This window comes from Heloderma suspectum, chromosome 3 (assembly GCF_057233095.1).
Source record: "Heloderma suspectum isolate Gila_16-S chromosome 3, 16-S_ref, whole genome shotgun sequence".
Taxonomy (NCBI): Eukaryota; Metazoa; Chordata; class Lepidosauria; order Squamata; family Helodermatidae; genus Heloderma; species Heloderma suspectum.
This window is the reverse complement of record NC_139460.1, coordinates 29266730-29280252: the sequence shown is the minus strand read 5'-3', so window position 1 is coordinate 29280252 and position 13523 is coordinate 29266730. Positions and strand designations below refer to the sequence as shown.

Genomic DNA, 13523 nt, shown 5'->3' with positions numbered 1-13523 from the left:
TTTACCGTGTTGTTCACTGCTCTGAAATCTTCTGATGTGGAGTGGTATATAAATATAAATAAATAAATAAATAAATCTTTATTATTAAATTTCTGACCTTGGCAGGTGATGGAAATCAAAGGACAAATGATCCACGTCCCGGAATCAAACTCCATTTTGTTTTTGGGTTCCCCTTGTGTGGACAAGCTGGATGAACTGATGGGCCGAGGCCTCCACCTTTCAGACATCCCAATCCACGATGCTACCCGTGATGTCATCCTTGTTGGGGAGCAGGCCAAGGCCCAGGACGGCTTGAAGAAGCGGATGGACAAGCTGAAGGCAACGTTAGAACGAACGCATCAAGCACTGGAAGAGGAGAAGAAGAAAACAGTGGATCTCCTCATTTCTATCTTCCCAGAAGAGGTGGCTCAGCAGCTTTGGCAAGGGCAGCAAGTTCAAGCCAGGAAGTTTGATGATGTCACCATGCTCTTCTCAGACATCGTCGGCTTCACTGCTGTCTGCGCCCAGTGCACTCCCATGCAGGTGATCAGTATGCTTAACGAGCTCTACACCCGATTTGACCATCAGTGTGGATTCCTGGATATTTATAAGGTAAGACACTTCAGCTCCCACTGCTACTGTCCAAGTCCTGTAGATTGACATTTTCCACCTTGATGCCTGCCAGATTCGTTGGAGTACGACTCTCCTCCTTAGGCAGCATGGCCAGAGGTGGGCAACTCGTGGCCCTCCAGCTGTTTTGGCCTGCAACTCCCTTTATCTCTCACTGTCAGCTTTGCTGGCTTGGACTGATGGGAGTCGTAGGGCCACAAGTTGCCCACCCCTGCTGTAGTTGTTAGCACAGTAAATATATTATTTTCTTAGCAAAGGGAAGAAAGCTGGTCTAGGCGACTGTTAGTTAGTGGCTATCAGAGACTCTGGAGGAAAATGGGTGCAAAATTGGGCATGATGTGAAGTGGTGTGATAAGCGTTAGGGTTCCTGCTTGCTGAATATTGGTTTACACATGCAGCAGAAGGAGATGGTCAAGTGGAATGTTCCAGTCTAGACTTGGGTGGGGTGGGGTGGGGGGGAAATCACAGTTTTGAATTTCTGTTGTAAAAACAAAAAGCAGAAGCAGAAAAAGTCCCTTCTAATAGAAAACCACCACACAGGGATTGGGCTGGGCTAGAACCATTCCCTTTGGTGCTCTCGTTGTTTTACTTACAGGAACCTTTACACAGGGAGCCTTCAACAATGGCACCTTCCACCTGCTGGCTGAAGTGTATTTTCCTATCTCAGATGTCTACCACCTCTTTCTCCTGCCTTTGCAGCCAAGGCCTCTGTCTTAGAGAAAAGTTGAAGGAGGTTGAGTTGAGCATTTATTTTGCTTATTGACACAAGTCAGCTGCATATCAGACCAAGGTTCCAGTGATTAATGATTACTAAAAAAATTTGGAGGCCTAACTTTTCCCCTGACCTACTGCCACTCATAAGGGCTGAGACATCTTTCAAGCTCACCATGAGGCTGGCCTTGGGCTGATCTATAACAGCCCTGAAACATGACTTTAGGATCCTATTTGAGTCTATGTTTGGCTTTTTTGTGTGGCGCATGGTGAGTATAGGATTGAAGCCAATGTATTCGATGAAAAATCTCCTTCCATGTCTGTATGTTTCTGTTGCCCTCAACAGTGTTTCTCAAACTGCCTGACCAGACCCCAAAGAAAATTCGGCAAGCTATGTGTCAACCTGGGAGGCATGGAAGAAATAAATGGTGGGAATTAGGACTGAGAGAGAGGTTGTGTTTGAGGAACTGGTTATGTACATGTGAGGAGAAGGTGCTGACTTCATTGTCCTTTAGTGACAGGAGGCCCAAGGCAGCCAATGGGAGAAATGAATATTGTTTTATGCTCCTCCTTTCCTGAGAAATAGAAAGCCCAGGACAGTTTTTGCAGAGTCAGAACTTGTGGAACCATTGGCTATGCTGACTAGGGCGTGTAGGAGTTGTAGGCCAAAACATCTGGAGGGCCACAAGTTGCCCTCCATTGCTTTAGAAGCAAGAGCACTGGAGACTTAATATCTTTGGTAACAATCTGTTTCTTCAACGTATTTGTTGACAAGGTATTAGTGGGTGCAGGAGCAATCGCACATGCCATGCTAGTTCCACAACTACATCAGCTCAGCCGTCTTGAAATCCAACTGGTTCTCTGGACAGAAAAATCCAGTCTCTTTCTCCCCCACCCCCCACTCAAAAGAACGTTCTTAAAAATGCCCAGTCAGATCAGGCAGATGTTTTTCAGCCCCCACTCTTTGCAAGTGATTGTTATTTTCAAGTGCATTATTCCTGACTGCTTGATGCAAAGAATTTCTTGCTGCAGATAATTGTTTGTCAGTCAGCTTCCATTGTCCCCATCAAGCTCTAGAATGCTGAAGTCCCAGCATGCTTAAAGAGGCAAGGCAATTCCTCCAAGTTTGCAAGACAGCAAAACATGACCATGAATCAACTGAGGATGAGCGTAACTGTCTCTTAGGATATCATAATGTAAAACATTTGAACAATACCTTCAAGGATTTGGCCCGGCATTGGCAGGAGATAAGTGGATGGCTGTGGTGTTGAGGAGTTGTCTCCATGCTCTTAAAATGAGATGAACCCTCTTCTGGCCATAAAGGGCCACATTTTGGACACCACACCAAAAATAAATCACAAGCCATCCCTTCATCCCTAGTCTGCACTGAAGCTTAATTGCATTCTGTTACATCCTTGCCGTATGGTGTTTTTGATTTCCCTCAGCTGTAGTTGAGCCTCACTAATCCATATTCATGCAAGGAATTTCTTGCACAGAGAAACAAGGTTTATAGCTGAGTGACTGCAAACAGGGAAAGCCACCAGCATTTCTGTCTCCGGTATGGATCACTGCATTTATCAGTAGTGACCCAGATGGGCATAATCATGGTGAAGAACTCACTGTTATCCATCACTCTCTGCAGCGTCACTTTCAAAATTATGCTGTCCTTGTTCAGGTTTCATTGCTTCCTGCTTTATGATGGTGCTTTGTTTTTAAGCCTTTGAGCAGGGCAATTCTTAAATCTATCAGGCCAGCATGAAGGTTGCATTAGGATCATTGAAGGCTCTGATTCAGCGAAGGATTGATCTCATGAACTCGCCTAGTGATTCTTGGTCCCAGCAGTACAAATGAAAGGACTGTGAAATAGAAATGCTGGCTCATACTGCCAAATGGGGAGTACCACAAATACAGACATTTGTCTGACACATCACCTGTCAAAATCCATTCCCTGCTGAGGCTCCTTAGTTGAATCAGTGCTTTGGTCACTGTTGAAGAAATGGTGGGACAGGACAGAAGGACTGAAGTGCTGAATTTTTTAAAAAAATTAAGGCGTCCAGAGCACTATGGAGCATCAACAGGATCCATTTTAGCTTGCAAACAAGCTAAATTTGATCCTTTTTATGCTTTGTACTGCTATGGTGCACCATTATTTTCATTAATGTTTTCCCCTGAATTCAGAGGGGTGGCATGGTGGGAGCCGCTTGGGGCCCACAGGCCATGTGTTGCCCATCCCCTAGGAAAAAGAAACCAAATGCACATTTACAAGATGGGGGATACATGGCTCAACAACACTACAAGCGAGAAGGATCTTGGAATTGTTGTCGATCACAAGCTGAACATGAGCCAACAGTGTGATGTGGCTGCAAAAAAGGCCAATGCTCTTTTGGGCTGCATTAATAGAAGCATAGCTTCCAAATCCCGGGAAGTACTAGTTCCCCTCTACTCAGCACTGCTTAGGCCTCATCTGGAGTACTGTGTCCAGTCCTGGGCACCACATTTTAAGAAGGATGCAGACAAACTGGAGAGAGTTCAGAGGAGGGCAATGAAGATGATCAGGGGACTGGAAATAATGCCCTGTGAGGAGAGACTGAAATAACTGGGCGAGTTTAGTCTTGATAAGAGAAGACTGAGCGGAGATAGGTTTGTTGTTCAGTCGTTCAGTCGTGTCCGACTCTTCGTGACCCCATGGACCATAGCACGCCAGGCCTTCTTGTCCTCCGCTGTCTCCTGGAGTGTGCTCAAGTTCATATTCATTGCATTGGTGATGCTATCTAGCCATCTCATCCTCTGCCGTCCCCTTCTCCTTTTGCCTTCAATCTTTCCCAGCATCAGGATCTTTTCCAGTGAGTTTCTCTTCGCCAAAATATTTGAGCTTCAGCTTCAGTATCTGTCCTTCCAGTGAGCAGTCAGGGTCGATTTCCTTTAGGATAGACTGATTTGACCTCTTTGCAGTCCAGGGGACTCGTAAGAGTCTTCTCCAGCACCACAGTTCGAAAGCATCAATTCTTCAGCGCTCAGCCTTCCTTATAGTCCAGCTCCACCTTAGTGCTCTTTTGGGCTGCATTAATAGAAGCATAGCTTCCAAATCCCGGGAAGTACTAGTTCTCCTCTATTCAGCACTGCTTAGGCCTCATCTGGAGTACTGTGTCCAGTTCTGGGCACCACATTTTAAGAAGGATGCAGACAAACTGGAGAGGGTTCAGAGGAGGGCAACAAAGATGGTCAGGGGACTGGAAACAAAGCCCTATGAAGAGAGACTGAAAGAACTGGGCATGTTTAGCCTTGAGAAGAGAAGACTGAGGGGAGATAGGATAGTGCTCTTCAAGTACTTGAAAGGTTGTCACAGAGAGGAAGGCCAGGATCTCTTCTTGATCATCCCAGAGTGCAGGACACAGAAAAATGGGCTCAAGTTACAGGAAGCCAGGTTCCGGCTGAACATCAGGAAAAACCTGTCAGAGCAATATGACAATGGAACCATTGACCTAGGGAGGTAGTGGGCTCTCCCACACTGGAGGCATTCAAGACGAGGCTGGACAGCCATTTGTCAGGGATGCTCTGACTTGGATTCCTCCATTAAGCAGGGGGTTGGACTCGATGGTCTTGCAGGCCCCTTCCAACCCTACTATTCTATGATTCTATGATCCCTGCTCTGATTGGTATACAACATTGCCTCTGGTACCATCCACTGGGTGCAAAACAGAATGTATGGAGTGGACTATAAAAGCGACATATATTTTAGAATTAAAAACTATCTCTAGGCCCATGGTGTGTTAAACTCTGGGACTTTAATGTACTTAATAAATGGTAGGTCTCATATGTCTGTGCCATCAGTGGATAACTTGTCGAGAGGCACATCTGAAAAGTTGTTCAAGATATTTTCAAACTGAAATCTGCAGCTGTGGGCCAGTTCACACAGCAGCCGAGCAGGTACATACTAAATCTGGATCCTTAACTGCCCTAAATAATAAATTGTCCTCACCATCCACTCCAATGGACGCAGTGAGGGGGGCAGGCATACTTCTTGCAGGAGACTGTTCCACATCCTGGGCATCACGCTCACCTAATTTCAGTCAGTGGTGGGATCTGAAAGAGGTCTTCTGCAGTGGAACGAAGGTCGCAGGCAGCTTCATGGCGGTGGAGGGTAGGTTCCTGAGATGACCTGATCCCAAATGGGTTTAACAGTCACAGTCAAGTCAGCACCTTGAAGCAAACTGGGAACCAGTGAAACCAACAGAGAATTGGTGTAATACAGTGTGAATGGGCAACTCCATCTCCTGTTAGAACCCTTACAGCCACATTCTGGACCAGTTGAATCTTCTAGCCGATCTTCAAGGGCAGCCCTAAATAAAGCACATTACAATCATCTTGTTTAGAAGTGATAAGTGCATGAATGGCTGAGGCCAGTGATGTTTCCAGAGGGAGGGCTCCCAGCGCTACCAGTTTCATTGTGCAGGTGTTCCATATTTCCTTCCTTAACGGATTTTCTGTGGTAAGAAAAAAAGATGAAAGAAGTGGCAGGAGGGTTACCAGTGGAAGATATCCACTGGCTCCCCATCTGGCTCCCCATAAAATTCTAAGGATGAGGCAGGGCATCTGGAAGCACCCCCAGATATGATAGCTCCAGGAAAGGGCCCAGTTGGTGTACAGCAGGAACTTGGAAAAGTACTCCTGTTCACTGCTGTGCTGTTACCTGGGTATCCAGGTGCAAGTCTGGACTGAGGATAGCTCCCAAACCATGAACCTGTTGCTTCAGGGGGAGTGAAACCCTATCCACAACAGTCTGAATATCTAACGGAAGTATGTGGGTAGGCATGGTGTCATACAACATTCCCAGGGTCTGTGAGAACTAGAAATACGTTTAATTAAAATTGAAAAGTGAAACATGGGACATTTAGAATGACATAAGTATAGGTATAAGCCTAGTATTAAGTCCCAATTCTAATTACATGAATTATGAATCCTCATTATCTATGGCAATAAAGTCACATTTTTGAAATCATAAAAAGAGACCATAATGTGAAATACAAAACATAAATCTGTGAAACAACCCTATAAAACCAACAGATCTATATAGAAACATCCATTTGCACTTTATGTACAGCCTTCCAGTTGTGCCAGAACAGAACAAGGATTTTATATACTTTGTCAATAAAATGTGCGTCACATTAAAAAAACAAATACGAGAATCTGGGTGGGGGGGGTGAGAGAGAGAGAGAAAGAGAGAGAGAGAGAATGAAAGTCTGAAACAAAGGTTAAATGAGCAGACATGCTCAGATTCTAGTTTGTACGTCTTAAAGCACTAGCTGGAATGGAGGTGGCTCGCCTTTTAGTTTCCTGCTGCTAAATTACACATTAAAAGGCATCTAAAAATATACTTCCCTGATGTTACTCTCCTATGCAAGTAATTGGTGTAGTTGCTATAGAGATATTAGATGCTCACAAAGGAGATGGCTTGCGTGATAGCACAGGGGAGGGGAGATCATTTATGAGCTACAATCTACATGATTAAAAAAAATTAAGAAATCTCATATTAGTTCCCCATATAGGCAAGCAGAGCATTATGTACTTAAATCACTGTTGCCAGAGGACCTTGAAAATTACAGTCCCAGTTTCACAGAACTCTTCTGGATCACTGTGTAAACTTGCACCGGGGCTGAACTGAAACTGCTTCCAATTTTAAAACAAAACAAAACAAATATTTTCTGATGTGCTCAAAAAATAGCCTCCCCTTTTCAGTGACTTTTCAGTACTCCTTGCAAAAAGGTTCACGTATTCATCTACATTGCCTGAAGTTGCGTCCTCGGCAATGCCACCATGGAGCCAAATCTTATTTGGAGGTGGGAATATCTCAGCTGGCAGGAGCAAGTGAAGTCGGTTTCTCTGTGCGGGGAGAGACGCAGAACTCTGTGCCTCTCCCTGCATGGAGGAAAAAAGTGGCAGCATGTGATGGGAGGAGGCAGGGCTTTGAGATGTGCCCCCCTGCAGCACCATCACTCCTGCCAGCTTGGTCCAAGAGGGGCAATCTGCCCCCCTGGATGAAAATAGGTTGCCCACCCCGATCTATATGATTAATCCAAGAAGGCAGAAGAAACAACCATGAGGTTAGGGTAGAGGAGATAGTGCAGAAGCAGATCAATCCAAGGAAACAAGAATACCAAACAGGATGGTAAGAGGTGAATATTTGCACAATTTCAGTGGACTTTGGGAAGAAATTCTACTTGCCAAAATTATAATTCTGTACCTGAAAATTAAAAGGCTTTAATTTAGACCTGAGTTCAAATCCCTGCTTGGCCATGAAATCCACTGAGCTCCTTTGACCAAATTATTCTCCTTCTCTGTTACCCTACAGGATTGTCCTGAGGATACTGTCACATAATCGCACATAGACCACCACAAACTGCTTAGCGAATGGGCACCATACTAATCCAGTTAACAAATCTGATTAGATAAGTAGGTTCAGTATCTTGGGTTATTTTACTTTATTTTCAGCAAGACATCTTTGCTTTCAGGAGCCAATTAGATACCAGAAATTCAGCTGACACAGCAGGCATGGAACTGCAGTGATTTAAAAAAGTCTTCATTTCTTGACTTGTCTGCCTGTCAAAGCCACACCAAGGAGCCTTATCAAGAAAAAAAAGGGCAGTTTTACCCCTTCCTGTGTGATGTTTTAGGAGCATTTTCTGCATGATACTCAAATGCAGATCCATGTTCCATCTATGACTGATAAAAGTGTGGCTCACACACTCTCATCCCATTCATGTTTACAGTATAGCAGCTTTCTCCAACCTGTTGGCTTCCAGATGTTTTGTACTACAGCTCCCAGCATTCCCGATCATTGGTCACGCTGGCTGGGACTGCTGGGGGTTGAAGTCCAAAACATCTGGATGGCAGCAGGCTGGGGGATGCTGGTGTATAAGAACACAGCAAAGGCTTCTATGGCTGTAGCATACACTTACTCAGACATGTTTTGCTGAGCTCAGTAGGACTTATTTCTGCATAAAAACGCTTAGGATAGCACAGCATGGTTCCTGTGCACTTTTGAAAATTACTCCCAGGTGTTTTCTTCTTTATTTAGTCTAAGGTTTTAGCCTGCCACCGCTAGTGGCTTGTTGTTTTTTACTTGAGCAAAAAAAAATAAAAAATGACAAAATGTCATTTAATATCAGGTAGAGAGAGTACATGGAGAGAATTGATTGCGTCTTTCCATTCCCCTGAAAATAGCTGTCTATGGCTCAACGCATTGTTCTTCTCAGAATTTCCCTTTATTCTAGGTTCTCAGCGGCTTCCTGCCCTGACTGCTAAGCAGGGGCTGCAGAAAGAAGTTAGAATAAGAGCTTTCTTGGGTTTGCCAGCATGGAGCATCATTAAATCCTTGTGTTTTTTTCTTTAATGCCTGTAGGCCTGGTAGGACAATAGCTTGGTAATTAGACTCTTGGGGAAGGAGCTGGGATTTGTAGAAGAGGCAGGCCTTAGAAGAACATAGTTTAAGCAGATAGACAGATTGCCACTTGGAATCTTTTTCCATTCACTTGGGAGTGATTTTCTAGCAGCCAGTAGACTGTGTGCTACTCACCTCGACCCGTTTTCAAAAGCTGGCTCTGCTGCTGATGCAGCAGTGTTTTGCTACCTGAAGAAAGAGCTTGAGGCTTGCACAGAGAAGGAAAGAATGAGAAAGCAAAGGGCTAAGGAAGGTTTAAGTTGGAAATAGAAAAGGGAATCCAGGGTCAGCTTAAATATATGTTCTCCTTTCTTTGCCTGTAGTAAGTTAGACATTAGCCATTATTTTGCACTCTTGTGGTTTTCTCAATAGTTCATTTCAACAGTCCAGCTTAAATGCCAACACATTCCCCCTCCTCCCTTTAATACTCAGCCAAGACTGACATCCAATTACGGAGATGTTACAGCGGGAGTAGGCAAACCTTTGTGGGCTGTGGGCACATTTGGCAATTTGAGAAACTGTCCTTGGCATCACCACAAAAGGCCTGCCATAGGTGGCATGGCAAAGGACAAGTGACCTGCCCCAAAGACTTGAGTACAAGGCAGAGCCCCAACACACTAAACAACTCCTTGGAACCCAGTTTTCAGCACCAGGAGAAACCAATTTCACAGCAATCCCAGTGCCAGTAAGAAAATGTGCTAATTTAAAAAAGAAGTGGGAAGGGTAGAGCACCATGGCAGGTGCCAAGAAAGGTGCCCAGGGGTGCATTGGTGCCTGCGGCACATTGCCTACCCCATCTTATCGCCAAGCTACTTGTTACATTGGGAAGGATGGGCAACACTGGATTCTTCCCATTAATTGTGTCAATGTAATTAACAAAGATAGTGAAATAGCAGGGGCAGGTGGGAGCGGCTGATCTGGACCACTGTGCATAGGGAGTGGGGTGGTGGTGTTAACACTTTCCCCCTGCACCACAATCCCAGTGAAAATCGCATCCCCTGATGCTGCTACTATCTCAGGAAGGTAACTTCCATTGGCACCAGGGGAAGCTTCCCTTTGGGGATTAATTTTTGTGGGGGTGATGTCAATTTGGGCCATGGCGAGGGAGAAGGGTTAAGAAATCCTTTCCCTTGCACCATGGTCTCAATCCTTGGAAGCTTTGCTGGTCATTCCACAATCAGTAGAATGTTGCCACATAATATCTTGACAGCAGGTGGCGTTGGTGTTAAACCCTCTCCTGTACAGTTCGGGAGACAGAAAATGTTTCAAACACCTCCTGAAAATGCAGTTGTTCACCCAGGCTCTTGCTGGTTTGCAATTAATTGCAATTAATCATATGCTGCTCCCTCTTACTGCTCCTTATATTGTTATTGTTATTGTTATTGCAATTGGAATTGTTTTTAATAGTGAATTTTAAATGTGATTTTTAATATTTATATGTGAACCACTTAGGGATTTTATTATATAAGTAGTATATAAATATTACTAATAAAATAATTTAAAAAATTCCCCCTCCCCATAGCTACGACTTAAATATTTAAATTTTTAAAACTAAGCACATTAACTGTATTAACACAATTAATGTGAAGTGCCATTTGGCCCTTAGCTCTGGTTCATATATTTTCACTTTTCCTAGATGAAGTTACTGCATCGTCACACTTGCATGGGGAAAGAAATGTATGAGTTGTGGCATCCATACTAATCCCTGGGAAAGAATCACATGAATTTTAATTGATTTAAATCTGCATAAATTTGCACATGACTAGAAACAAGTTCTCCTTTAGAGCTTGCTTTTAGCCATGTGCACCTTTATCAGATGAACCACAGGTGACATGGCAAGCACCATCTTAGAAGACGCGTTCCCTCTTGTGTAAGCGAGAAGGAGGGATTCTTCTTCCAAGATTCCCCCTACCACCTATGGTTTTTGTAAATACTTGCATTAAAATGCTCAATTTTTAAACTGTCCACTTGGTCAATTAATCGGTCAGTTAATCAAAATATTTTTAGGGTGCAATCCTATGCATGTTTAGACAGGAAAAAGTCCTGCACCTCCCAGCATTCCCAGCCAGGTGGGCAATCTTACTGCACACAGGTTAGAAGGCAGAATCCAACAGGTACAGAGGTACGTATATTATTTTGTACGATTGATTACATGTGTTCTCATAGCGTTGTTGTTTTAGTGGATTCATCACTTATTATAATCTTGTGACATTTGCGATTTCCCCAGAGGAAGAACTGCTAAGTTTGAAACACGTTGGGAATTTTGCTGGTGATTAAACATTCATTGCATCTGTTTCCTACATCTGTTTGCAGTTTGGTGCAGTTCTCCTTTCTTTTGCACTCCTGCTACACACATATGGGGAAAATTAATGTAATGTGTGAACCTGTTACACATAGTCCAGATTTAGTTGCTCACAGCCATGAAATTAAATTAGACCCTTATGTTACTAATACTGAAATCCTATACATGTCTACTCAGAAGTAAGTCCCATTGAGTTACTCCCAGGAAAATGTGTATAGGAATGAAGTCTAACTGACCATAACCAGTGCTAAACCTATGAATGCTTGCAATCCATAAGTACAACTGGATGTACTTATGTCAGAGAGCTGCAACTAATCCCACCTGCTTGATGAGTGTTTGAGAATATGTATTCGTTGCAATCATTCAATACATTTTTAGGTGTACATTTAAAATATGTGAGGCAGATATCTGAAAACTATATGTGATGTAACTCTCAAGAAGCCAGTGAAAATCTGTCTATGGCCTGGTTTGCATGTAACAACAACCCAGAGTATGGTTGAGTATGGGTTGTTGTTGAATCATGGATTGTCATTACATGAAAACCCTGCCCTGTGGTTTAACCACAGGTTGTTAACTATGAACAACCCAGGAAGAGAACCCAAGGTTGTTGGATTGTGAACAATGGATTGTTCATAGTTAACAACCCATAGTTCACAACCATAGTTCACAATGCACTATTCAACAACAATTCATGATTCAACAACAACCCATACTCAAACGATACTCTGGGTTGTCGTTACAAGTAAACGAGGTCTGTCTGTCTGTCTAGTTGTAGATATATAAATCTGCAGCCAAATCCTGATCTTTATTTCACTTATACCTGCAGAAGTAAAATGTATGTAGACTTTTATCAGTATGATTGCATATGAGTATTAATATCTTTTCCTGGGCCTGAGTATTATTATTGGGTATAACTATGTGTGGCAGAGAATATAATTATAACTGGCTGAGCCTGAGAATATGAAATGTAATTGAATGTGAATAGTTCTAAAGAAGAATATGGGTAAATGAATATAATATTTCTGTGAATTTAGCAACTTATGCCCCTCCAAATGTTTTGACCAGAAACTCAGCATAGCCAAGGGATGATGGGAGTTGTAGGCCAAAACATCTGGAGGGCCTCAAGTTGCCCATCCCTGGTTAAACTGAACGTGACTGATTTGCATGGCATGAAGACTCCCACAAGTACTTCTCATCGCTGGATTACCATGGCATGTAGGGAAACATGTGGAAATGGCTTACATATGTGTTTATTTATCTGTTTGCTTAGTTTATTTATTTACTGATTTGTACCTTGTCTTTCAAAAAGTGCCTCAAGGCAGCCTGCACAATGAAACCATATAAAAATACAATCAAAAGCATATCAAACTAAAAACACCAATAAAACCAACAACAGATAAAATAGCCAATGGACAGCAAGATAAGAACAGCAAGCAAAGCAAACCAGTAAAAAAAAATATCCTAAACTCCTAAAAAGATCACTGAGTATACAGACAGAGCTATTAAGCTTTGACTTTATACCACAAGATGTACAAACTAGTGGTCTTTTAGATGTTGGTATTCCCAGTTTGCAGGCTTGCCTTAAATGGGGATGCACCAGGGATTCTCAAGAGTTCTCCCTGGAGTGGGATGACTAGTATCTCATTGTGCTCAGGGTCCTCTTTTGGGTGACACCAAGTTTCCAGAGCCAGGATACCACCCTCTTCATTCCCACAAAGTGGCTGCTGAGGGAGGGACTGATTACTCTTGTCTTGCCAGAGGTTGAAACGTATTGCAGGGGGCCACTTGAATTTAGGCCATGGACTGCCTGAGACCCTAGGCTGCAGGGTGCCCACTCCTTCATTAAATTGACAAGGGATCACACACTTGTTCCTTTTAGAAATCAAGACATTGTCAAGCTGTAATAAAATCCTAAGGCAGTCTTGAACTGGATATTTTCCAACTCTTTTGAATGTGACTCTTTATTTTAAATTTAACTCCAAGAGTGGATGGAGCGTTTGTTTAGCCATCTTCATATCTAACCAGTTTTGGGTAATCCCAGATAGACACTCAGTCAGAAATGTCTCCTTCTCCGCTCCCTGGAATAGCTTCCTTGTATGTAATCAACTCTCAATCTATTTTGAGATAGTCTTGAAAAATCTTTCTCCCCCCACCCCTTGCTTCTGCATCCAGTCTTTTCTATCTCCCCTTTTAAACTTCGTTCCTATATTTAATTCATAAAGCATTTTTTGAGAGAGAAGATAAAAGTGGTACATGTTAAAATGCATGTTATGGTTATCATTCATTTTAAATGAAAGCCATCTTTCAGAGGAGTACTTAAGCTCAGGCCTTAAACACATATGCTTGGAGGCAAGTCCCATTTATTTAAGTGGGACTTTCTACCAATTAAGTGTGTGCGAAATTACATCCTTTTTGTGCCAAACTAGAAGATAGGGAAAGACATGGGAACAGTCCCCTGATAGC

The 13523-nt window shown here is 43.1% G+C and overlaps 1 protein-coding gene across 1 annotated transcript in view; it reads left to right on the top strand.

Moving 5' to 3' along the window:
* GUCY1A2 (guanylate cyclase 1 soluble subunit alpha 2) overlaps positions 1-13523 on the top strand; it is a 238188-nt gene that overhangs the window by 127288 nt on the left and 97377 nt on the right. The window contains exon 5 of the mRNA XM_084841630.1: positions 106-591. Within this exon, the coding sequence (XP_084697756.1) occupies positions 106-591 (486 nt within the window). The remainder of the gene's footprint in view (positions 1-105; positions 592-13523) is intronic.